This window comes from Anolis carolinensis, chromosome 2 (assembly GCF_035594765.1).
Source record: "Anolis carolinensis isolate JA03-04 chromosome 2, rAnoCar3.1.pri, whole genome shotgun sequence".
Taxonomy (NCBI): Eukaryota; Metazoa; Chordata; class Lepidosauria; order Squamata; family Dactyloidae; genus Anolis; species Anolis carolinensis.
This window is the reverse complement of record NC_085842.1, coordinates 291,884,004-291,911,826: the sequence shown is the minus strand read 5'-3', so window position 1 is coordinate 291,911,826 and position 27,823 is coordinate 291,884,004. Positions and strand designations below refer to the sequence as shown.

General features: G+C 37.6%; 2 protein-coding genes across 6 annotated transcripts in view; both read left to right on the top strand.

Moving 5' to 3' along the window:
• Positions 1–19,583, top strand: part of erbin (erbb2 interacting protein) — a 115,463-nt gene extending 95,880 nt beyond the window's left edge. Inside the window, exons 22-27 of one of the 4 annotated variants that reach the window (XM_008102889.3) lie at positions 6,155–6,298; positions 8,581–8,712; positions 10,567–10,770; positions 12,490–12,582; positions 14,544–14,618; positions 16,488–19,583. In XM_008102889.3, coding sequence (XP_008101096.1) covers positions 6,155–6,298; positions 8,581–8,712; positions 10,567–10,770; positions 12,490–12,582; positions 14,544–14,618; positions 16,488–16,592 — 753 coding nt within the window. In that variant the 3' untranslated portion in view covers positions 16,593–19,583. The other 3 variants (XM_003216339.4, XM_008102890.3, XM_008102891.3) reach the window with 3 other exon arrangements.
• Positions 19,584–26,775: 7,192 nt separating this feature from the next.
• Positions 26,776–27,823, top strand: part of srek1 (splicing regulatory glutamic acid and lysine rich protein 1) — a 38,238-nt gene continuing 37,190 nt past the window's right edge. For both annotated transcript variants that reach the window (XM_016990888.2, XM_008102893.3), the window contains exon 1: positions 26,776–26,980. In XM_016990888.2, coding sequence (XP_016846377.1) covers positions 26,820–26,980 — 161 coding nt within the window. In that variant the 5' untranslated portion in view covers positions 26,776–26,819. The remainder of the gene's footprint in view (positions 26,981–27,823) is intronic.

Genomic DNA, 27,823 nt, shown 5'->3' with positions numbered 1-27,823 from the left:
AACATATTCTAAATTCTTCCCAGACATCCAGCTCCTGCTGTTTCATTTCTAATGCAAGTAGATCAACAAGGAAGATTTGCTTTGTAATTGGTTGGTTAGAAAAGAAAGAGCAATTTTTTATGCAGAGTAGAAGAATTGTGAGTTCAATCCAGGCTTAAGGAAAGCAGAATAATACTAACTGGACATGTCTGTGGTTGAAAGTTAGGGGATTTATTCCTTTCTTGGCTCTAATTTTTTGGTGATTAGCCCCTCATTTGCAGCCCGTTCTACCTTCTGAAAACCTGTTGTTTCCCTTACTCACTAACATTCTCCCTGAACATTGTAGGAGGTTGTGTTAGAAGAGGAAAGAGAGAATGGAGGGAGGCAAACCACTTCTCCCTTTTCTTCTGTGGGAGCTTCTGTTGGTTCTTAAGCCCTTCCATGAACAAGGAGTCTTCTTGTTGCAGATGGAGAAATTTGGATCCATTTATGTGGACTGCCCTTTGGGTCTGGAAGGATATTGTCACTAAGCGTGCACTCACAAAAAACCTCATTTTTTATTTCAAGTTGTATTTTGCTTTTGAAATGAAAACAGATCGAATGGTTTTTTTAACATAATGAAAAAAACATAATTGGGATGGCACTCAGTTTCTAAGTGGAGAGTAATTCGGACCATACATTTAAGCATCCCTGGGATATCTGTTGGCTCTTTCTTGAAACTGATCAGCAAGGTGATCTGTATAAAATTACTCTTGAATATATGTAAAACTGCTTAGTTAGATAACTGTTGGTTAATTATTATTTGTCCATACAGTTTTAAAAGTGATGTTTGATTGAGATTATTAAAGTGAAAATCTTTCTGTCTTGGATAATAAGATTTATGAAAGCTACAATCACTAATTGCATAGTAGTCTATGAATATTTCTAGCAATTTGAAAAAAGTGTTTTTTTGGGGTGGTGGTGGTAGTAACGTCTGGGGAGTAGTCTAGTTTCCATGGCTGTAAACATGGACAAGTCTTGACTTAACACAGTTTTATCTTCCCTATCATCTAGTATTGTTATTAAGAGATTTTAATTATGTTTTCAATTTTCTGTGGTTTCCTGTTGTATCTCAACTAGGACAAATTCTTATATATCTTAACTTTGGTTAATTTTAGAGGTGAAGATCCACAGCCCATATGCTGTGTGCACTCGCCAACTTTGTTGTTTTTGTTGTTGTTGCTGTTGCTGCTGTGTACCTTAAAGGTTAAACTATCAAGGGCTTTTTCTAGCAAAATTAATTTAGAATGGGTTTTTCTTTTCCTTTTTTGAGGGTAAGAGTGTGACTTGCTCAAGGTTACCCAGTAGGCTTTCAAGGATGAGTAGGGATTTGGACACAGATCTCTACAGACTTAATCCAGCATTCAAACCATAACACCATGTCATCTCACTTCAATCCAGTTCATGCCATTTTTTCCTCACTGTTATCTTTATTTATTTATTTATTTATTTATTCCTCACATTTATATCCCACCCTTCTCACCCGAAGGGACTCAGGGTGGCTTACAACAGTGGCAACAATTAGATGCCTATACAAACCAATATAAAGCAGCACATAAAACAGTTAAAACTATTAAAATACATTATGAATTACAAAATATATGTTTCAAACATAAAATCAGATCTGTTCTTCCTCATGCTTTGTCCATAGTTCAGTCCGTGTCATCTTCGCCATTTATTGATTAAAAGCCTGGGCACACAGCCATGTTTTTAGGGCTTTTCTGAAGCCCAACAGGGTTGGAATTTGATGCATCTCTCTTGGGAGGGTGTTCCACATCTTTAGCTAGAAACTCCAATTTGTATTTGGATTGCTGGAAGAAGGGATGGAGAGAAGTCTCTCACTTCCCATTGAACAAGTAGGATTGCTGATTTATGTGTGTATAAGTGCATGGACATGTGTCTATATTATGCCTGACCTCTGAGTCAACATTACATGTCACTCTTGCATTAAAAGTGTGCATCCCAATTTATCTGAATAAGCTATGTTTGTAAACTATAGTTTGAAGTTGGTTTTGTTTGGACAAAATATAGTTGAAATCTATCCACAGTTTTGGTTTAGATAGAACAATGACAAGCTGTAGTAGGTTGAAAAAATGTCAAATGCGCTCTCACAATTGTTCGGGGGGGGGGGGGGGAGCATGTGAGCCTAAGATTTGCTCAGTCTTAGTCTGATAATATGAAATATAGTCTAACATTATGTATAGACAAAGCCAATTTCCTTTGTACTTTTATTCTGACATATTCTGCTGAGGAGAAGCCACACAGCATGTGCATATACCATATAATTAACCACTCAGGTAAAGTATACCTGAATGGATGCAATATGTTTTCATCATGGAAAGAAAACACTCTCACATGACTTCCTTATAACAATTCTAACCTTACAGTGTATGTATAACTGAGAGCTCAATATATGTACGTAACAACCATTAACAGTCTACTACAGTTGTTCTATAGTTTTGAAAATGGTCTCATTTCTTAAGTAATACATAATATGCTTAAATGGTTTGTTTAGGAAACACCCATGTTATCACTTCAATTTAGAAGAATTCATTTAAAAGGAACATTTTACATAGAAAAGTTTTATCATGGAACATTTATTTCTAGTTCCAGTGGTAGTGTAGGTATGGCTGTCTTTCACCATTTCAATGTGTCCATTGGACTCTGATGGTTATTTTAAATGAGCCCCTGTAGAGATTGAATTCAATAAAGGTCACATGAAGGATAATGAAGTCCACATGTGAAACTGGTAGGAAAAACTATTAAAATAATTTAGGCCAAAGTACTCAAACTAAGCTCATACAGCTAGCTTCTTAATGGTAGACTTGAATAATTTTTGTCACAAATTTATACAGATCCATGGCACTGAGATTGGAATGAGAGAGATGCACCCTGTTGTGTGCTAATCTCCGTGGGAATATTTGATTCCCCCCAACCTGGATTTGAACTTTCATTTTAAAAGGAGAGTCATTCTGCAAATTCTTTTGTTTACCAAAATGTAATGAAAAGTTTTGAGTCATTAGTTGTCTGTTTGAAAATACCATGTATATTTGTGTATAAATTGAAAAAAATGATCCCCCAAAACCTAGATTGATTTGAACAAAGATCAATGCCGAAATAGGAGCTTACTGTACAAGCTTCTTTACCTCTATTTAAAAAGACCACCATAATCTCTCTGCAGAGGGGCTTATGCAATGAGCCCTCGTGAAAAATGGTTGCTGGTGGTCCACTCCACCTCAAGTGACAAAAATGGTGAGTGCATCACATTCTTCAGGTCCCCCATATTTCTGCTGAATGCTACTTGAACCAAAAGAGAAAGTGAGGGGGAAAGAACAGCTGCCTTTTTTCTTCCAGTGTAGGCAAGGAAGAATAATGGGAAAGAACCCCTTGCCTCTGCCTATCACTGTCTATGTGCTTTCCTTGCTCTTCTCTCTCCCTCCTCCCTGTAGTACAAATAGAACAAACTGAAGCACTTTAGACCAGGGTTTTCCAAACCGTGTGTTGGGAAACTTTAGTGTGTTGGCTGCGGTGTGCAGGTGTGTCATGTGAACGTAACAAGAAAGGACAAAAATCTTGGGAAAGTATGTTAATATGTTACAAATTATATATTTTTAAGGAATATATCATAAATTAAAGGTTTTCATGAGATATATTGCACCAACATATATTTCATTATTGGAGTTCTTGTGTGTATGTTTCTGTATCTCTTTTAAGGGGTTGGTTTAACCTATGATTTGCTTGTAAAATTGAATTACAGTATTGTGCCATTAAATAATACATGTCTAAGAAGTGTGTCACCTATATGAAATATTTGGAAAGCTCTGCTTTAGGTACAGAAGGGAGTTTTTTTTCTTATGAGCTTAATTTTCTGAAGTTTAAAAGGAACAAAACTTTAGTATATCACGTAGAGAGATTTAGTCCCAGCTCCCTCTAATTCAAAGAATACTGTGTGACTCCTGTATTCATGGTTTCAGTCATCCATCTCTGACAAAATATATCCCCTCTAGGCATTTTCTATATCCTCCAGCTCAACTCTGTAGTATTCTTGGGGCAAATGCCCTTCATTTCAATAGTGTTTGCTATTATTTGAAGTTTTTCTTGCCCACATGAAGTTTGGAAACATATTCCTTGCAGATATGACAGTCATATTGTACTTTTTTTAATGTTGGGAAGTATTAATACATCCTGTACAGTTTGAAGTAGGCTGTTCTACACCTCATTAAGCTGCATGAATAAACTAAGGTTCATGTTTTTAAAACTTTGTAATGTTATATGCATATTTGGCCTTTACGTTGTCTGTTGTCTTATAGTGACCTCATGAATTTCATAGGGTTTTCTTAAGCAAGGAATGCTCAGAGGTGGTTTTGCCAGTTTCTTCCTCTGAAATATAGCCTATAGCATTCGATCATTAATGTGGGAGTCATTGCAGAATAGTAGAGAGCCAGACTCCATATGGCAAGACGGAAATCTCAGATTACATAAGAGGAATGCACAATGCCATTATAGGCACAAATATAAAAAGAATTACTGAGGATTGGGAACGATCATTCTCCTGTATGCATTGGCCAAGATTATCTTCTTCACCAGAGGCTCCTGAAATGCATGGGCCTAGAGAAGTGATAAAATTCTGGTAGCTACCTTCAGCTGTACATCTTATTCATATGGGAATAATGTTGCTCATCATTACAACATTTTTTTTTAAAAAATCATTTTTAAGAAAGTTTTTTCCCTCTTAGTTCTGTTGCAAATTATATTAATCAGCTTGTGTGTACTTCCTCTTTAACCTCTGCTGATTTTATTTTTAATCGTTTTTAAAAGTATCTTTCTTATTTGCTGTTTTTTTTAATGTTTAGCTGCTATGAAAGAAGTTTTTAAATAAATAAATAAATAAATAAATGTCACTCTTTTTCCTGAGGAACAATCAGGAAGTGCTCTGAAAGTGCTTATAATACAGTAGAGTTTCAGTTATCCAATATAAACAGGTCAGCAGAACGTTGGATAAGCGAAAATGTTGAATAATAAGGAGGGATTAAGGAAAAGCCTATTAAACGTCAAATTACAGTATGATTTTTCAAATTAAGCAACAAAACATGTTTTACAACAAATGGACAGAAAAAGGAGTTCAATACACAGTAATGTTATGTAGTAATTACTGTACTTACAAATTTAGCACCAAAACATCATAATGTATTGAAAACATTGACAACAAAAACATTGGCTACTAACAGATTTATTAATAATAATGATAGAATTGCATAAAATGTTGTTACAACATTGTCGGAAGTTAAATCCATAGAAAGTTCAGTCCTTGCTGCCTAGAGAAACAATTTTGGATCTGGGCAGGAGACAGACTGCGTTGGATAATCCAGAACGTTAGATAAGCGAGATTCTACTTTATTATTTTGTGTTTATTTCTTTGATTTTAGTAATATGACAAATACTTTAGATACAGTGATATCTTTACAATATCCAATATACTTTTCATTAGCTAATTTTTACAAAAAATCTTTCTTTGACATTTGTTTTATCTTTTCTGTTCTGTCATAAAATTTGGTAACAAAGCAGTATCATAATGATCAAACTGAGTGTTTGAAACATATTTCATAATATCATAATGGCATTAGAAATTCTAAACTTGGTAAATCTGAAACTATTTTTCAAAATGTGTCAGCAGTTTTGATTAATTCAAATGTTCTAATTTTTAAAAGATCCTAAAATACTACATTTTACTAAAGAAACAATCCAATAGTTTTGCTACTCAGAACATTTATTTCTGGAAAAAAATACTTCAGTTTCCCCCTTTCTGTCAACATAGCTGTTGATAAGGATATGTTGACTATGTTGAAAATGTGACCACTAAATGTCTGTTTTCCTTTGTCACATATACACTTGAACGGATTTGTTTTCAAGTAATTTGTTTTTGTATTATGTTCAAGCTGCATGTTCAGTTTTACTACAAAAATCACATGGCTTGTCACTGAGATTTTATATCACAACGGTTTTTAAACTATGTATGCATGTTTTTGTTTTGTTTTGCATGAAATGGAATACACGTCTGTACTCACTATGTGTGTAACATGTCCTGTGGTTTATGCATGCAGCACTAATCTCTGTTATCTATCCCCTCTTTATTCAGAGCATGCTGTCTAGGTCCTTTAATTCCAATTATGCTCCAGTTAGCAACTTTTACTATGGCAGCTCTAGGGATCTGCATGGCAGCCAAGGCAATGTTGCCTTGAGTGTTGCAGACGGAAGGAGCTCTGGTGTTCACATTGTTCGTGTGAGTACATGCATAAAAAGATGATTGTTAGTAAGAAATTGGAAAGGGCATGTAATATGTCTTTCAAGCGATACACTCTTGGAATTTGTATAATTCTACTGTAACATGATGATTCAATAATGATGATTATTGAAGATCTTCCCCCTTAATATTTCTGAGTTTTATGCTTTCTGCTAAAGCATCAGAGGTGGCCAGTTCTGAAAGCAGAACAGCAATAGTGCTCTAACTTTATAAAATAATAATGTGGTGTTTCTTAGCCACAAATTAAAGAAGGTTACATTAACAGTTTCCTTCATGTATGTGAAATACATCCTGCATTGAGTGTGTTCTCAGTACAGGCAGTCCCCGAGTTACAAATATCCAACTTTCAAATGAGTCATAGTTACAAATGAGGGCGAGACAACAGGAAGTGATGTGAAATCTTTTGAAGAGGGATACAGACATCAAAACAAACAACACAGGGGTGTTAACCCTACCCGTGCTATTCAAAGCTTTTATATTTACAGAACCTATCTCGTTTGTAACTTGGGGACTGCTTGCATTGTTTTAGCCAGTTGTTCCCAATCTTTTTTTGACCAGGGTCCACTTGAACAGGGACCATTTTGACCAGGGACCATTCTCCAACATTAATACCAAAAGGGTTACACATCAGTTTTTGGTCAACTTTAAATTCGGTTTGGTTACCTGGGGTGCTGATTCAGAAAATTGCATTGGATAGACACATCAGCTCTAGTTTTTGAAACAGAACATATGCCATCTAATAACTGCCATCTGCTTGCCCACGGAAAATCATATTTAATAATCTAGACCTGTTGTGGTCTATCCAATACAGTGGTCAGCTCTGCGGAAGGACGAGGAAATAAAATAAATAAAATAAAATAAATCAAGAGGAAGGAGGTTCACAGATCGGATTTTTGTTCTCATGGCCCATTGCTGGGCCACAGCCATAAGTTGAGAACCACTGGCTTAAGCATACCTGACATTGCTGTAACTTGTTTCTGCTTTCAGCTTACGATATTTTTTTAATCTGTAGTTTGAACTTTTGTGTATTTCCATTGGCCCACACTGATGTTTTAGTGTCTCTGTTCACCACCTCCCTTGCTGTGTGTTTCTCTTTATCTTTCAAAGTACAATTTGAGCAGGGATCTTTTCCCAACATTCTTTATTGATGAAACGTTTGAAAAAGTAGCTTTGCACTCTTGGCTAGAATACTACTCTGCTTCGGAATTAATTTTCCACATGCAGATAAAAGTGCATGTTAATTTTCTTGTTTTCTTTTGTCAAAAATATAGATAGATTACCTTATTTCTAAAAATGATTCATCAACCTCTGCTCATTTTTCTTGACTATGACCAAGTTTGCCATTTCTGCCCATGCCTTTCTTTTCTGAATAGTCTATCTTCCTGTTGACATCACAAATTCATCCTATTGATCAGACATGAAGTCCTAACTTACTTTGGTCTCAGTTTGTTTCCAAGCTACGTTGCATTGAAACAAAAAATACAACTCTCCCTGTTTGCCCACTTCGGAAAAACATTGTTCATACTGTGGTTAACTCTAATCTCTCTCAGCCTTCTCTCACTGCTTCTATTGTCATATTCTTCTCATATTTTCGCTACTAAAATTATTTACTTGTCATTATTGGGATCATATCTTGCCTTCTTGTAAAGCTCTATATTAGCTTCCTGTCCACTTCTGTATTCTGAACAGCTTCTTGTGCCTTACCTTCCATAATCATATTACAATATATATACTTTGTGAACCTCATTTCTCCAGCTACATCACTTTCAACCAGTTTGTATATCTCCTGTTCATATTGCAATATACCTTATGCCTTAAATTCTCTTTCTATGATTCCTTTGACCTCTATGAATCCTATATTCCTTGCCCAGTACTTAAAATTAAGGATAAACATATGTAACTGGGGAAAACTGTATTTTTTGTTACTCTGACAGCCAGACAAAAAATAAAATGGCTTCAGTAAACAGCATTGGTGAAACAAGAAAGGAGAAATGTAATTGGACAAACTCAATAAAAGACTCTTGTGTGAAGTTTGAAAATCCTTAAAATAGCAGCTATTTTCTGAATAGTTTTATTATGCACTTTAAAGGCTGTAGTGTTTTTCAAAAGCCAGGGTTAGCATTTGTGATAATCTCAGGGTTGATTAATAGGATTAAATTCTTTAATACACTTCAGTAATATTCATATGAATACAATTAGCAGTTCTGGTATAACATGTGTGACTTTTTGACAAAAATGTTTATATGCTTTATAATTTAAAGCATCCTCAAACATCCATCCCAGGAGATCAATGCCAAGAGGACGTATTTATTTCCGGTCAGCAGAACTACACATCAACCCCACTCAGTCTCAAAGATGTTGCTCCAGATAGCATTAAGAAGCTTCCTGTGCAGGTAATAACTATTTGGTTATGAACCTTTTTGACAAGTATTTTCTCACAAAATGAAACATAATTTTTGTTGCTTTCATGATTGCTGTGTGTGCATACATTTATATAATGCTAAATTGTGGTTTAGTATTGTGTCCAAACTAGGTAATTGTTTCAGTGTAAATGATGCTCAATGGAGAAAAAAAATGAAAACAACTGTGGATCTGAACTAGCTGCTACAACTCAAGAAAATTCAATAGCGATGTAGTGATTAATGTCAATATGTCAATAAATATATCTTTACATCAAGTTACCCTTAGCATGTTTTAGCACAAAAACATACATCAAAATACATATACCAAAACACATCATGATAAGATATGTACACCAAAACAGATCAGATATGTACACACAAAGATCAAAATATAGTAGCAATAGAATTCAAATCTAAAACTCATGGTTTCAAAGATGACTGTATAGGCTTACTGGAATAGATGGGTCTTCAATTAGGTCTTAAATTCTGACAGCTCACTTAGCTGCCAGAGCTCTTCTGGCAGGTCATTCCACAGTTGTGGGGCAGCTGATGAAAAGGTCCTCTGTGCAATGATTGCCTGTCGGGTTCTGGCTAGTTAGGTTAAGCATTCCACAGAGGAACGCAGTGTTCTAAGGGGCAAGTTATACAGGAGAAGGCGAACCTTTAGGTTACCTGGACCCAAGACATGTAGCCACTTAACTAATTTAGTTTCAATTTAATTGACCACTTCTTATTCTGTGTCCCCCATCTAGATTGTCTCCAACCTGTCCCAATCCCCTGTAATCTGCTTTAAAAATTGCTTGAACATAGATAGCCCCAACTCCCACAAAATGGGTCTGCTTACTTTTTGGCATATTCCGTCACCCACAAAATGTGTGCATGGAAACAAAGTTGAAGATTTGTCAAAAATAGAGGAACTGAAAAATGGAAGTGGATTTCCAGTGACTTCTGGGCTTCATTCATGGCCATAAATGAGTGTGCATCCAAACCCCAGGTAGGGAGGGGAACTGGCCCCCATTGCAGTAGTTAACCATCCTTGCTTTTAGTGTTGGATTCAGGCCCCCTAGTTTAAATCCACTCTAGCATACTTAAGTTAAATTACAATACATTCATACTTACAAAAATATGTTACTTGAGATAAGATAGTGTCTACTCAGTGAATTTACCGAGATAGAATAACTGTCATTACTGTAGATATAAAACCTCATAAACATGGCATGACCAAAAACATTGACAGATTCTTAATCATTGGTGAACTATTTTAGCATCTGCGCATCAATAAGAATACTGAAAATATAGGATTACTTTCGCTAGGATAATTCCCACTTAGAATGAATTACTTCAGTCCTTTAGGAGCCGTGCACTTTGTAAAAGAAAGCGAATTAAATTGGTGCATCATTCGATTTGCTTAGGTAAAGGTAAAGGTTTTCCCTGACATTAAGTCCAGTCATGTCTGACTCTAGGGGTTGGTGCTCATCTCCATTTCTAAGCTGAAGAGCCGGTGTTATTCGTAGACACCTCCAAGGTCATGTCGCCGGCATGACTGCATGGAGCGCCATTACCTACTCACATTGGCATGTTTTCGAACTGCTAGGTTGACAGAAGCTGGAGCTAACAGTGGGCGCTCACTCGGCTCCCCGGATTTGAACCTGGGACCTTTTGGTCTGCAAGTTCAGCAGCTCAGTGCTTTAACACACTTCGCCACCGGGGCTCCAATTTGCTTACATATTAGAAAAATCAATATTTTAAAAGCAGTTGGTAAGCTTTCCAAAATGTATAATCTGAACTTGAAAAATAAAAAATAGCAGGAATAAAGTGTTTCTTAAGGATATCTCATTTATTCAGATACCATTGACAAATGGACAAATGTGCCAGCCCCCAAGACCTCAGGCAAACTACAGTCAAGTCCATCATGCTGCACCTCAAGCCTCTGTGGCAAGACATCCTTCTAGAGAGCAACTGATTGATTATCTGATGCTTAAAGTTGCTCATCAGCCTCCCTATACTCAGGCCCAAGGTCCAGTCAGGCATGAGCTGTCAAAGCATGAGGTAAGAGTAAAACATTATGCTTACCAAAACACTCTCAGATAGATGATCCAATGTATTCCAAGCAATAAGATGGTGATTTTAGGCAGAGCCTTCAAAGGATTGCTACTAGGCATGTGCGATCAAAAAAAAGTTTCAAAAGTCATTACAAAATTAGGGGGCGCTGGCGTTTCATTTCTAAAGTGTTTCTAAAGTATAGTTAGTGAAAATTCTGTTACTATAATGAGAGCAACTAAATTTTGTTACTTTTTATTGTAGTAATTGCACATAATTTAATTACTATAATTGAGGAAACTTCAGGGGCTCCTTTCTCCCTCATTTTTACAGCTATTGGGGTGAAACTTGCTACAATGATAGAACACATTTACCACTGTTAGTCCATCAAGTTTTGTAACATTTCACTTATCCACAGATATTTGGGAAAAAAATAAACATTTTTTTAAAAAAAAAACTGCAACAGTTATCTCCTTGAATTTTCTATACAATGACACAAGTTAACAGGATCTTCCCTAACTTTCAGAAATATTCATATATCTACTGATTTAAGGGAATTTTAAAACAATTTTTAAAAGCCACAACAGCTATCTCATTTAATGTCTCTCATATATTAACCAAGAGGAACCAATATTAGCCAATTCTTCATTCTCATAGAATCCTAGAGTTGGAGGGGATCCCCAAGGGCCATCTAGTCCAACTCCCTTCTTCCAGGGAGGGAGGAAAGTCTTCCATCAAAACTTTCCTGACAGATGGCCATCCAGCCTCTAAACTAATTAATATGCTTTCCCTATTGAGTTGGAAGGGACCCTTGAGGGCCATCCACTTAGGGATTTCTTTCCAGCCAGCACTGATTTAAATAAATAGTTGTTGTTGTTGTTGTTGTTGTTACTACTACTACTACTACTACTACTACTTACTAGAACTATCAGTCAGTTCTCCTCTTTGCAGATTCAACCGTTCGTTGGAAATCTGGCTGGCTACAGCTACGGAGGGACAAATCTCTCCCCTCTCCTGATTGAGGCTTTCTGATGCCTTTTGAATTCTCTGCCATAGGGCTCCTCGCCTTCCCAAATACATTTCTCAGAGTTCTGTGCTTTCTTTCCCAGCAAACTCTGCTTTCTCCCTGCTTTTCTTTTCCTAATGGGGAGAGGCCATTAATTTAAAGAGAAAAGGCAGCCTTTTTGACTTTGCTTTGATTCCTTGCGCTGAAAATAAAACTGACTTTGGGAGGTTTCCAAAATTTACAAAAGGCAAATGAAAAAGTATTGGGTAAGTTTCGATTTGTACGTTTTTGGTGTGGGCCATGCCCACATGTCGAATATTGCGTCGTAAATATTTATCTAACTAATTTGATATGACTTACGACGATATACGATTAAAATGCACAAGCTTAATTGCCACCATACTTCATTATAACACTAGGGGCATCTCCTGCTTAGCTCACAAAAATGATGATGACTCGTGGTCTTTATTGTGAACATTTCTGCTTTCCCTTCAACTTAAATTGTCCCTAAAGACAGGACCATGTGGCAATTATGGAACATGATAGATATACAGAAACAAAACTGGAAAAGCATGAGTAAACTGACCAAAGGAATAAAGTAGCAAATAAAAGAAAGATAATAAATAGTACTTGTGTGTAAGGCTGATTAAATTACTTTTCTTTTTCTTAGATTTGAACAAGAAATTAAGCCCCTTTTTAAATATAACTATTTTACATTCTAGATGCGAGTGAGAATTGAAAAGGATCCAGAGCTTGGATTTAGTATATCTGGAGGAATTGGTGGTAGAGGAAACCCCTTCAAACCTGATGACGATGTGAGAATTAAACAGATCTGTTTGTTTTAAAATGATGTTTACATTTTCATTTTGAAAGATTCCAGGAAAAGTAAAATTTCTTCTACAAAACCAAACAAACATATTTTATTTTTGTGTTCAATGAAACAATGTGCATAGAATGTCTTGAACTGTATCTTCTTTATAGTCTTATCACTCAAATTTATATTACTGGAGCTATCAACATATAAAATAATTTTAAAGTAAAAAACAGAACAAAAAAAAAAACCATATGATTGCAAACTTCCAGTGTGGGATTCTTTTCCTTCCTTACACTTCAGATGGATACTTCATATATATGTTTTTCACTGTTGTGTGCACACATGCACACACACTACAATGTACATATGTTCCAGGATATCCTCTGGTCTCTCCCCTTGTCTGCTGGTCCAACAGAACTCTCTTCCTCTTCTCCTCCTTTCCCCACTGCAGACTTTAGTTTTCCAGTCTTCAAGAGAGTTTTTAAAAATAAACAGAAACCTTTAAAGGGAGGAGGGGGGATTGCTCTGATCACTTCTATTTAGGGAAGCAGTACCATCAGAAGAATGACATTTTCTCTGCCCTGTGGCATTCCTAGTGTTGGGTAGTTTTCACTGCTCTCTGTTCTGATATGTAAAAGTGGTCTTCCAGCTGCCCTTTCAACACTACACAAATATAGCTCTCTGATTCCACTTTAATTGTCATGGCAACATTGTATGGAATCCTGTGGTCTGTAGATTTCTGAAGAATGTAAATTCTGTTAGCGAGTGTGTATAGCGGAACCAGCAGCGTCCAGTTAACACCATGTGCAAAAGACTCAGACCAGCAGAGGAATTGAAAGAACAAAGGAACTTTACTTGTTGAGTTGAAGTTAAGTAAACAGTTCAGCAATCGTACAATGTCCTTGTAGTTGCATAGGATCAATAACTAATCAATCAGCATTCAATATATCCAGCATAGCATATTTAAACTGCTACTTGACCGTAGCTAGAGAGCCTGTCTTTTTTTGTGCTCTCCCTGCAAGCTCAGATTCCCAACTGACAAACCCAGCCATCTGCCAACAAACCGATACATTGTTTGAGGTGTGGCTTGCCTCTGCAAAAAAGCTTAGCTCCCTTTTTTGCAGGGATCTTTTGCAAGCAACTTTGCAAGGATTTCTTTACACACACACATAGCAATTTGGCGCAATAAATTCTCTGATTGAGAATTTTAAGTACTGCTTCTTATACTGCACTTCCTTGGATTCCATAGCATATATCCATTATAGTGGAATCACAGTTATGTAATACAAAATGGGCTCAAATGTGTAATTAGCTGAGCTTTACTTTGGGACCTTCCGTAATCATCCCCTGCTCCTTTTTTCTTGCAATTCAATATTTTATTCCTTCTTCCTTCCCCTAAACATTTGGTCAGAAGTTGGACATCACCCAAGTAGGTTACAGAGAGCCTAAATTCACTCAGCCCTTGGATTTATAGTATGCATAATCCTCTTCAAAACTAAATTAAAAACTCAGCTTTGGTGCGGATGTACAGTATCTGTTTCTGATATGAACACTGAGTATCTATTTGATCTAAATACAGTAGAGTCTCACTTATCCAACATAAACGGGCCGGCAGAACGTTGGATAAGCGAATATGTTGGATAATAAGGAGAGATTAAGAAGAAGCCTATTAAACATCAAAATAGGTTATGATTTTACAAATTAAGCACCAAAACATCATATTTAACAACACATTTGACAGAAAAAGTAGTTCAATACACAGTAATGCTATGTAGTAATTACTGTATTTACGAATTTAGCACCAAAATATCACGATGTATTGAAAACATTGACTACAAAAATGCGTTGGATAATCCAGAACGTTGGATAAGCGAATGTTGGATAAGTGAGACTCTACTGTAAATATCTGTGTATTTATTTCAAACCAAACAATATTTATTTTTATTTATTATTTTCATAAAGGGTATATTTGTAACCAGAGTACAACCTGAAGGACCAGCATCCAAGTTGTTGCAGCCAGGAGATAAAATTATTCAGGTAACTTAATTAAAAATAATTCAGAAAAATATTTATATTGATGCAGTGGCCTTCACTGAAAGATTGTCAGTCATCTCTTAATCTCCTGTCATTTTGCCCGTTCAAATTCTAAATGTTCATTTTTAGCTTCTCCCTATTGCTATCACCTATACTCTAAAAAAAGTAAAGGAATTCAGTAGTACCTTTGAGGTTCACTTGGACGATGAGTTTTCTGGCATTAGCTTTCATTAACTCAGCCTGTTTATTTCCAGTTAGTTTCAAAAGTGCTACTGGCTTCCTCTGTGTCGGATTATGCTAAAATAAATAACATGGCTATATTTGAATATTTTCTTACTGGCCAAGAAGTGTTTTGGGGCTGATTACTTCAGCTTTATCATTATTCAGTTTATTTACTTTTTGAGGCCTTACTAAATAATTTCTCTCTGCATCACTCCCAAATAAAAGTTGTGCACCTCCTCTTTCCATCATTCCTTCTTTTTCTTATATGCCATATAACAAGATAATGCCCAGTCTTTGTCTAGCCTAAATTCCCCAATGTGTAACTTTCTTGACTAATGATTATGGGGTTTGTAATCACCCTTCTTTACTGTAGATGTTATCAGATCTAACTATAAGTGGATAAGTGGGATCAACCTGCAGCTGTGATACCAGCTTGAGCTGGTGAAATATCATTTCCTGCATTAACTACAATTTGCCTTCTCAGCTCTGTCTATAACAATATATGCCTTTTCTGCTGTGGCCCCCCGTTTGTGGAACTCACTGCCTATTGAAATCAGGCAAGCCCCCACTCTTTTAGCCTTTAGGAAAGATTTAAAAACATGGCTCTTCCGGTGTGCTTTCGGAGAGTAACTGTTACACACTTTTTTGTTACTCCCCCCCCATCATCTATCCTCCAGACTGTTTGCTATCTTATGTCTTTGTTTCCCGTGGTTTTATTCTTATCTTTTTCTCACCCCAAGTTTTAACTGAGTGTTCATGCGGCCCGCCCTGTTGTATTGCTTTTTTGATTTTGTGTTGTACTGTACATGATTATTTATTGTATTGTTGTAATTATATTATGTTATGTTGTTTTTATATTTTGCTATATTGTATTGTCCTGGGCATGGCCCCATGTAAGCCGCCCCGAGTCCCCGTTGGGGAGATGGTGGCGGGGTATAAATAAAGTTTATTATTATTATTATTATTATTATTATTATTATTATTATTATTATTATTATTATATATACTTTATATTCCACTCTATCTCCCCTAGGGGACTCAGAGTGTGCTACAGTTACATATATGACAAACATTCAATGGCATTATACAATTGATAAGGACAGACAGTACATAAACAGAGGCAGGCTTCCCTTATTTTCCATCTTTGGCATCTGGAGGCTGTACGCGATTCTCCTATGGGGAGATGCTGTTGTTTCATATTTCCATGCCAAGGAGCCCATCATTCATGGACGCCTTCCTTGATTGAATTACCAGCATGTTTCTCAGGGGTGCCTTTTACCTCCTTGCCAAAGCGGTACCTATTTATCTACTCACATTGCTGAACTGCTAGGTAAGCAGAAGCTAGAGTTGATAGCGGGAGCTCACCCCATTCGCGGCTCAAACTGCTAATCTTCCGGTCAACAAGATCTTCTGTAGCTGGCGGTTTAACCCGCTTTGCCAGCCGCAGCTCCTATAGGAATATAATGATCAGCAAGAATATACAAGAATGAAATTTTTTAGTTCCTTCCTTTCCTGTTGTATTTAAATGTTTCATTTCAAGGCAATCAGAGAAAGCAGGGAAAAACTGAAGCATGAGGTAGTCATATACATAAAGAACTAGTACTGAAAAGGTATTGCTTTGCATTTACCCAGATTACATTTCGTTTCCAGGCTAATGGATATAGCTTCATCAATATTGACCATGGGCATGCGGTATCTTTACTAAAGACTTTCCAGAACACGGTGGAACTCATCATTGTTCGAGAGCTTTCTTAAATACTGTGGAGGAAGGACAGACGTCCATGCGATCCTCTGAAAGACTTGGAAACTGAATATTTTGACTATTTTTATATACAAAAAAACTTTTAAAATTATGTACAATAATAAAATAATGAACTTGTGGTTATGGGGGAAAACCACTGTAAAGAACATAGATGAAACCATTTTGAAAATGCAACTGGCAACAGACATTGTAGCAATCAGTGATCACTCCTCCAAGAACAAACCTGTGGTGTATTTTGTACAGATGGTAGGTTTATTTTTGGATAATTCATATACATTACTAAACTTTGTGTAAATGGAGCCTCCATTGTATCCAATGGACAGATGGCAGGGCTTTCTGTCCTGTAGCTGTTTGTTGCCTTTTTTGGTTTATTTGTTCACCTCATTTTACTGTCTTTTTAAAAACCACTTCTGTAGATGTGGATAGGAGATGTGAAATGCTGGCTTTGATATGTGATTATTTGTATAGATGAATGGGTAGATGGAAAGTGGGGCTGGCTGGATTAATTTAAGAGGCCAGGTACAATGGCTTTGAAAGTATAGAATTAAGAAAGGAAGGGTGGAAAAGAGTTTACATGAGAATGTATATCTACCAATAGAAAAAAATGCAATAAAATGTGATATCTTTTTAGGGAGACTATAAACACCATTCTGGGAGTTCTACAGACTATCTCATATCACATCTACTGACTATCTTATTTCCTACATATAATTCAATTTTAAGTGTTTGTTTTAAATCACATCTATTTTTTCCATTTCTACTGTGGAATTTTACAAAAATCCCCACTTATGTGCAAAAGGGTGATTTTTTTCTGCCTTGTATTATTATTACATATTCAATTTAGAGGATTTAAAAAAAAACGAATGAAACTGAAATGGCCAGGTTTTTTTTACTGTGTTGACTGTGTGCAACTCACATCATGTACGTATATCACACATGTGCATGTTCCAGACCTCTAATCATTTTGCCAGAAAAAGTGTCATTCTTTCTAATGGGGCTCGTTGCAGTGAGCCCCGCGAAGATTGGGCTGCCCAGGGATGAATGGTTCAAGGAGGGTTAGGAAAGAAGTCTTGATTTTATTTGGCCTTGAATTGCCTTGTTATCATGAAAGGAAACAATACGTAGGGAGCTAAGTAACCAAAGCCAGTTTTTTTAATGGAACTGTTGCACAGCGATGGGAGAAATGCCGTTGGGAAATTGTGGGGCAAAGGGATGGGTGCTATTAACCCACCGGTTTGTAATGATCTTTCTCAAAGGGCTGTTCCTACAGGTGATGTTAAATGTGAACTAGACACTTCAGAGTCATTAAAGGGTTTCTACGTATATTAATGTAATAGTGATTTACCACAGGCTGCCTTTGTTCCTTATTACTTGTATAAAATATTGGCTTATACATAATTAATCTTGTTTATGACAGACATTATGTTTGTTTCTTCTTTTTCCTTGTATGACAGATATGAAATTGCCTAACTTGTTAGATAATAATACATGGTTATTATGGACCAGAGAAAAGTGCCATAGAAGACCAGTAACTGTTTTTTTTTAAGTCAAATGATTAACCATCATTGGAGCAATATTCAGTAACTACAATTTTTAATAAATAGAAATTGGCAGATTTTAAAAGAGATATAGCAAAAGCACCAGCCTATTGTAGTTATTTGGAAAGACTTGCTGGAATAGAAAGGAAATCTGCATCTAGTCAGTACTTTCTAAGTATATAAACTTCAGTGACATTGCACTTCAAAGAAGTTATCATCTGCATATTGTAATATGTATAGTTTTAAATAATTTTAATTGAAACCCTTTAACAACTCTTTGTACATTAATTTTAGTTGATTTCATTAATATTTACATAGGAATTGATTTTTATATTAGCAAAAATGTGTTGTATTTTGGTAAAGATTTACTTATTTTCTGTGTGTGCTGTTTAATCTTTAAAGGAAAAACAAGAAACATAGCTATATAATGGCAGGCTTCAGTGTTACCTTGCTTCTAAAAGTGTCTTCTTTTTAATTTCTCTGCTTTTTATTGACAGTTTAAACATCACCACTCATCAGTAACCTCAGCATTTTAAAGGGAATAGAACAGATCAGTCTTAATCTGACTGAGACATTAAACTGTCATTATGAGGATATCAAGTCCTAAACTGGAACTGATTCTTTATTGATCATGGACATAGTTTGTATTTTTATACAAGGCATCAGTTTGTAATAAGGTGTTGAAATAAAGGGCATTTCATATGAAACGACAAGCATTTTGTAACCTAAGCTATTCAAATTTAACTAAATTTGTATATAGCGATGCTGCCAAAATGATCGTAGCTTGTTAGGATGAATTTAAAGTAAGAGACTTGGTGCTTTTAATTTGTTGTGAAAAAGAAGAAAAAATATCTTTGCAATATTTTTGATGGCTGTTGTCTCTCGGGGAAATAACACATTTTTAAATGTGATATTCTGTTTGTATACGGAGATGGTCAGAATACTCTTTCTTGAGAGATGCTGTGGAAAGAAGAGGCCAGAATACAAGGAAAGAGCTCCCATGCTATTTTCAGTAATGTTTCTAATCTTGTCAAATAAGATATATTTGTGGACTATGGAGCAGAACAAATTAAATATTTGTCAGGTCCATATTCTTTCACAGCAGGTCATTAAAGAATCAGTTCAAATTAAAATTCTGGTTTAAAAAACCCAAATATTTATTGTGTAAATATTTTTTTTTACTTTTTGACTAGAGTTTCAGAAACGTGTATATACTTGAACACATCCTTTGAACACAATCATAGCAATAAGCAAAACACAGAAATCAAGCCTTTATCATTAATTTGCAGTGTACTACTTTTTAAAAAAGTAATTATTTCCTTGTCATCAGCTATGTAATGTTTTTATTGATCACCATTTAGTCAGCATTCCAAAATTTTGTATATAATTAAAATTGTTTCTGAAGTAACACATGGAGAATAGATAATAAACTAATGCTCTTTAAAACTCTGTGTAATTTTACTGACTTAGCTTTATATTGGTTATTAGATTGCTGGAGTTTTTCCGTCTCTGTTCTGTGACAATTGAGTTCTTGGATTTCTCTCTCTTTAAGTACTAGAGCAGTGATTCCCAAAGTGGGCGCTACCGCCCCCTGGTGGGCACTGCAGCGATCCAGGGGGGGCGGTGATGGCCACAGGTGAATTTGGGGGCGATGAATAACTGTAAGGGGGTGGTGAAAGCATAAAAGAAAGAAGATTTTAAAAAATTGATTTATGTATTCCGCTCATAATGCTTAATTTTTCTTTGAACAACGTACTGGACGTTGGCTCAGTTCCCGCATACTCCCTCACTTGCATTGAGGTATGTGCAATCGCGCATTGCTACTGTTCACGTGGTGCCACTGAATTGCCATTCCAAAACATGTGAGCACTACGAGCGTTTTTGCGGGCAACTGCCACTCGTGCAATTGGTCGATCGCAAGGCCAAAGCCTGGAACGGCAGCGGCAGTACTGGCTACTGGAAGTACTAACAGCAGATTTTGGAGCACGCTATGAATCAGGAGATTTCCCATAATTATTACAGGAAAATTACGGCGTAATATAACTTAGATAAGTTAGATTGTTGTGATATTGTGACAAGTTAAAGTTAACTAACAGTGCGACTATAATTGGTATTATTTATTTTGTAATAATTATATGCGCTTTACAATTAATATGTTTATTTGTCAGGACCCAGGCTGCAGAGCACCAATAACCTTACACAGAGGCCAGAATCTATCTAATATCTTTATTAAAGAAATATATAAAGTCAATAAAAACAAGTGAAGAATATAGTTCAGAAGCAGACCTTTCAGTTGAGGTCAAATATAGTCCAGAAATGTATTGTCCAATATAAGATATTAGAGTTCAAAGTTTAAATCCACTTGACCGAAACACACACTTTGCCAAGCAAAGTGTGGGGAAATGACAGGGTCTTTAAAGTCCAAAGTAGCTTGACAACAAGGCTGGAAAATAGACTTGATTCTTGACTAGATCAAAACTTGAAACGAGGCAAACATGAAACATGAACTGAGTCCAGAGAAGTCCGTGAAACAAGGCAAGGCTGGAAACTTGATCCGGGAAACAAGGAACTGGGGTACGAAGTCCACACACGATCTCTCTCCTCAAGCTGAACAATTGACTCCGCAAGGTTCCCCTTGTGGCAAAACCCCTATATAGGATCTTGTTTTCCCGCCAACAGAACACTTTCCCTGGAGAACAAGAAGCGAAACCCAACTCTGTCCAGATGCATGACTCCTTAGAATTTCCCAAGGGAAGCAGACCTAATCAGCTAATTGTTTGGCAGCGATTCTGAGACTCCGGCGATTTGCCTCCCTGACTCCTCTATCTCTATTATAATTGTCCTTTCGGGAAAACGGGGGAGAATTCTGCCCAAGGCTTGTTTGGTTAACTTCCTGAGGACAAACATCCTCCAGGTGGAGAGGCTCTGATTCAAGCTGAACCGGTGAAAATCCCATGTTTTCCTCCTCGTCTGCCACAATAGCACTAGGAACGGGACTACAAGGCCCATGAGACATCACATTATTTATCTAGTATTTATTTTAGTTTGTTTTTACAAGAATATTTCAAAAAATTACAAAAAAAATAATTAAAAATACTTCCATAAATTTTTTTTACAGATAATAATGGTTCAACCAAAGAAAAAATGTAGACAATATAATATCAAATATTTGAAATATGGCATTATTGAGTCGCCTGTAAACAATACATTACCAATGTACCTGATTTGCCAGAAAGTTTTATCAAATGAAGCTATGAAGCCTTCCAGGCTACAAGAAAATTTGACTAAAATTCATGGTGATAAAAAGATAAGGATTTATCTTATTTTCGAACACTAAAAGAAAAATTTATCAAACAACCGACATTGGCAAAACTCTTTTCAACCGCAATCACACAAGATGGTGATGGCTTGCTTGCTTCTTACAAGATTTCGTTAATGATTGCCAAATCGGGAAAACCTCATACTATTGGTGAAGAACTAATTATACCGGCTATAAGTGAAATAATATGTAACCTGCTACACAAGCCAGCATCTGATATTATCAAGAAAATTTTGTTGAGCAATAATACAGTGCAAAGAAGAATTGATGAAATGGCTCAAGAAGTTAAAGATTCATTGTGAGGCTATTTAAAAACATCTCAGTTTTCTATTCAACTTGATAAGTCAACTTTGTTAGGAAATGAAGCTTTACTTTTAGCATATGTGCGGTTCACAAAGGAGGAACAAATTTGCCAAGAATTAATTGCCAAATATTTGCAAACTGATACTAAAGGAGAATCAATATTTCATGCATTGGATGAGTTTTTTTTAAAAGAAAAAGAAATACCTCTGAGTAATATCAGTAGCCACAGATGGTGCTCGTGATAATAGGGCGCTACAGGGGTTTTCTTGCATATTTAAAAAAGGAGGTTCAGAGTACACTATATCATCCATTGTCAATATCTAGTTGCCAAAAATTTAAGTGCATGCCTACATAATTCATTACAATATGTAATTAAAGCTATCAACACAATCAGAAGCAAATCATTGAATGACAGATTATTTAAACAGGTTTGTATTGAAAACAAATAATTTAATCATTTGCTGCTTCATACAGAAGTTTGTTGGTTGTCAAAGGGTGCCTGTTTAGATAAGTTTTATAAGCTGTTTAACTCGGTGCTGAAGTTCTTGAAAGGTAAAAATGATGCTTTATGATCCAATTTAATTCAATCCAAAAGTGACATCGCTTACTCGACCGACTTGTTTCAAAAATTTAATGAAACCAATCTTCAGCTTCAAGGCGATGAACTCAATTTAATAAAAACAAAATCTGTTATTTCTGCATTTGTGACAAAACTTCTTCTGTACAAATGAAATTTTAGATGAGGGGAATTCAGCCAGTTCCCAAATTTATCAGGAGCAGGAAAAAAAAATGAAGACATACTTCATTTCATACCGGGCTGTGGCGCAGCTGTTGAGCAGCTGCCTTAAATCACTCTGACCATGAGGTCATGAGTTCGAGGCCAGCCCGTGGCGGGGTGAGCACCCGTCAATTAAAAATAAAAAATAGCCCCTGCTCGTTGCTGACCTAGCAACCCGAAAGATAGTTGCATCTATCAAGTAGGAGATAAGGTACCACTTATAAAAAGTGGGGAGGCAAGATTAACTAATTTACGACCTGGTATGAGGAAGTGCCGTCAGTGTGGATGATGAAGCAGCTGCTCCCCCCTGTGGCCAGAATCGAACATCCCCTCAGAAGAAGGTTAACTTGCCTCTGCGTGTCTCTCTCTGTCTCTGTTTGATGTGTTTATGGGCATTGAATGTTTGCCTTATGTGTGTTATAATGTGATCCGCCCTGAGTCCCCTTCGGGGTGAGAAGGGCGGAATATAAATACTGTAAATAAATAATAAATAAATACTTTCTAATTGTGAGCACTTGGATGCTCTCCATTCAGATTTTAATCAACGATTCGATGATATTTTGAAAATGAACATACCTGATTGGATTTTGGATCCTTTTTCAAGTGCAAACACAGAAGAATCTCCACAGTTACAAGAAGAACTGATAGAAGTAACTACAAATGATGAATTGAAATTAAATTCAAAAGTGGCTACCAACAATTCTGGCTGTAAAAGGAGATCCCTACGGCTTATCCTGAAATATGGGCTGTAATTCAAAAGTTCTTAATTGCATTTCCTTCATCATATTTAGTGGAACGTGGATTCAGTGCGGTAACCAATTTCTTAACAAAAAAAGAAACCGATTGCAAATACTCAATCGTAGTGATTCATGATTACTGCTGACAAAAATAGAGCCGAGGACTACTAAATTGGTAGCAGCATACCAGGTTCATCCTTCTCATTAAGATGATTTCGAATGTTTTAACTTTTTTGTATTGCCTTTCACTTCTGAGTTCAAAAAATAGTTTCATAATTTCAAACTTCAGTGTTTCTAATTTACACCTTTCTATGCTATACTTTACAAAAAAGATAGAAAAATTAATACATATATCTTTCTTTGCTATTAAATTTTTTAAAAAAAATAATTTCCAGGGCGTGCTGCATAATATTTTTTCTGGAAAGGGGGCGGTAGGCCAAATAAGATTGGGAACCACTGTACTAGAGGATTACCTAATCTAATGTGGTCCAACCTGTGGGCTGCATGCGGCCCACCCCTTCTTACTGGAAAAATATTTTAGTGTAACATTTGGAAATGTTTCTAAGAAACAGCCATATAATGGCCATATTGAAGCCTCACATTCCTATACTAAAGTTTAATTGGCCACTGGATAACTAAAGGTTGGACCACACTGACCCAACCCATATACAACAAACTTAATACAACAGATACCATTAAAATTCCCTGGGCCTCAGGCCACTGAGGTTACCCATAAAAACCTTAAAACATTGTACTATGATCGAAGAAGCTCTGCTTCTTTAGGGCATGTAAACATTGCTGAGTCCGAGATATCCTTTAGTGATGTGCCTTACGAATAGCTGCCTGGTCATGAAACTTTTCCTTGATTTAAGTCTACTGGGAGGAGGCTGATAGCCATGCAGTGGGTGGCTTTCACAGTGTTCAACATTATTTCTCTCATGCACAGAGGAAGAACTGGGGCAACGCCAGCTAACTTAGAATCTATCAACAGGTCTTATTCAGTGCTATATTCACCTGCTTAATGTGGGCAGACTTTTGTCAGATGGGGCAGGCATACTCAGTGGTTGAGTAAGACAATGCCAGGGCTGATGTTATTAATTTTGGGTCTGCACCCCATGTGGTATCAGTAAGTAGCGTGCAGCTACTTTGTGCTTGGTATTTGCATAGTATTTCAGTGTTCGATCTAAGGTGACACCAAGATATTTAGATGAGAACAGTGTTCAAATAAATAAATAAATAAACTCTCCAATTAAAATGAACGGGATCTCAGTGAGCTTGAGTCTGCAATACCTTCCGCAGGGATTGTATTTAGTCTGAACTCTCTGCCATGACCTTCCTGTCTTGGGTGTCCCTTCACGGTTTCGTTGATGGCACCACTGAGGAGCCCAAACTCCAGCGCCGTGACAAGGTAACGATCCTTTGTAGGAGTCTAATTCTGAAGGAAGATTAAATGTGTTGTCGAAGGCTTTAATGGTAAGAATCACTGGGTGGTTGTGAGGTTTTCGGGCTGCATGGCCATGTTCCAGAAGCATTTTCTCCTGACATTTCGCCCACATCTATGGCAGGCATCTTCAGAGGTTGTGAGGTCTGTTGGAAACTAGGCAAGGGAGGTTTATGTATCTGTGGAAGGTCCAGGGTGGGAAAAAACTCTTGTCTGCCTGAGGCAGGTATGAATGTTGCAATTAATCATCTTGATTAGCATTGAATGGCTTTGCAGCTTCAAAGCCTGGCTGCTTCCTACCTGGGGAATCCTCCGTTGGGAGGTGTTAGCTGGCCCTGATTATATCTTGTCTTGAATTCCTGTTTTCTGAATGTTCTTTATTTACTGTCCTGATTTGAGAGATTTTTAAAAATACTGGTAGGTAGATTCATGGTTTCCTCCTTTCTGTTGACATTGTCCACATGCTTGTGGATTTCAATAGCTTCTCTGTGTAGTCTGACATGGTGGTTGTTAAGAGTGGTCCAGCATTTCTGTGTTCTCAAATAATGTGCTGTGTCCAGGTTGGTTCATCAAGTGCTCTGCTATGGCTGGCTTCTCTGGTTGAATGAGTCTGCAGTGCCTTTCATGTTCCTTGATTCATGTTTGGGCGCTGCAGAGGTGAGATCCAATTTCAACAGAAAGGAGGAAACCATGAAAATGAACAAAATCTGGCTACCAGTATTTAAAAACTCTCAAATCAGGATAGTAAATAAAGAACAGCACCCAGTTGTTTATTTGTTCAATCACTTTCGACCCTTCATGACCTCATGGACCAGTCCACGCAGTCCACGCCAGAGCTCCCTGTTGGCCATTGACACCCCCAGCTCCTTCAGATTCTAGCCAGTCACTTCAAGGATACCATCCATCCATCTTGCCCTTGGTCGACCCCTCTTCCTTTTTCCTTCCATTTTCCCCAGCATCATTTTCTTCTCCAAGCTTTCCTGTCTTCTCATGATGTGGTCAAAGTACCCAGAACAGCACCCAGAAGACAGGGAAATTCCAGGCATGAAACAATCAGGGCTAGCTAACACCTCCCAACAAAGGATTCCCCCAGGCAGGAAACAGCCAGGCTTTAAAGCTGAAAGGCCATTCAATGCTAATCAAGGTGGCCATTACACCTGCCTCCAACAGACAAGAGTTCTTTCCCCCACCCTGGACCTTCCACAGATCTATAAGCCTCCCTTGCCTAGTTTCCAGGATGCCTGCCATAGATGTGGGTGAAACGTCAGGAGAGAATGTTTCTGGAACAGGGCCATACAGCCCGGAAAACGCTCAGCAACCTGGGAACGGGACATGAGAGAAGCCTCCCACAAGGATGGAAAAAACATCAAAAACATCCGGGCGTCCCCTGGGCAACGTCCTTGCAGACGGCCAATTCTCTCACTCCAGAAGCAACTCCGGTTGCTCCTGACACCAAAAAAAAATAAACAAAACCTGGGAACAGATAGCTTAAATCCTGCATACAGTAGAGTTTCACTTATCCAACATAAACGGGCCGGCAGAATGTTGGATAAGCGAATATGTTGGATAATAAGGAGGCATTAAGGAAAGCCTATTAAATATCAAATTAGGTTATGATTTTACAAATGAAGCACCAAAACATCATGTTATACAACAAATTTGGCAGAAAAAGTAGTTCAATACGCAGTAATGCTATGTAGTAATTACTGTATTTATGAATTTAGCACCAAAATATCACGAAATATTGAAAACATTGACTACAAAAATGCGTTGGATAATCCAGAACGTTGGATAAGCGAGACTCTACTGTATTTTGAAATGCATGGCAGATAAACAAATTTGCAACAACAAACATGCAACCAATATAACTGTAGCACTAAAGCGATGTGGTTCTGTGTTTCGCCCAATTCTGAAGCTGCACCGTCCATTGAGAGAGTGAGGCCACTGCGTTTGCCTTGCATGGGAGCGGTGACGTCACCCCGTAGTGCTGCAGCCTGGCGGCGCTCTAGGAGGCGCCCGTCCCCCTCTCTACGGCGACTTCCGCCTCTCCGCTTCCGCTTGCTCGCTGAAGGGCCCGAGAAGCAGAGTCCCTCCCGCCGCCATCATGATGAACAGCGGTGGGATCGGGGTGCCGCTCGGCTTCCCTTTGACCCCGACTTCGGTGATCCAAGTCACCAACTTGTCCTCGGCGGTGACCAGCGAGCAGATGAGGACCCTCTTCGGTTTCCTTGGCGACATCGAGGAGCTGCGCCTGTACCCCCCGGAGTAAGTGCGGAGGGCCGCTGTGAGGGGGAAGCGCCGAATGACCCGGATGCTCCCGCCGCCATTTTCCTTTCGGGCGCTCGTCGGCCTCCTCCACTGAGTCGCCCTGGCTTGAGTCGGGGGAGATCTGCCCACAGTTAAGATGGTGGCCGGTGACGGTTTTTTTTTTTTCCGCCCCTTTTCCTGAAGCTCCTTCGCCGTTTCTTTTCTAGAGGACGCCGAGGTCCTTTAGGATACACTTTGGCCTTTTCTCCAAGTGTTTTGGGCTCCAACTCCCACCATTCCTCACAGCCTCAGGCCCTTTCCTTTTCTGAGGGGGAAAAGGAAGGGGCCTAGGCTGTGAGGAATGGTGGGAGTTGGAGCCCAAAACACCTGGAGAGCCCAAGTTGGCCCATGCCTGCGCTAGCATATGATAGGGATATCAAGTGGTTAAATGGTTGTGCTAGCATCCATTTAGAGACTAATTGGGATTAGAAATACCTTGTTCAACTGCCAGACAACATCGATTGTAAGACATACCAATTTTAAGTACCACTAACCATTTTTAAAAAAAGCAATTTGTTTATAGAAATATTAAAAAGCACTGGTGGTTCTAGGCTGCACCCCATTTTGAGATGTTTAAATGGGGGGAAATGTCTCAGACTAGAACAGTGATTCTCAACCTGTGGGTCCCCAGGTGTTTTGGCCTTCAACTCCCAAAAATTCTAACAGTTGGTAAACTGGCTTGGATTTCTGGGAGTTGTAGGCCAAAACACTTGGGGACCCACAGGTTGAGGACCACTGAAATAGAAGCAATACAGCAAAATTGATAGCCCACCACAGACATCAGAAGAGTGGCAAGGCCAG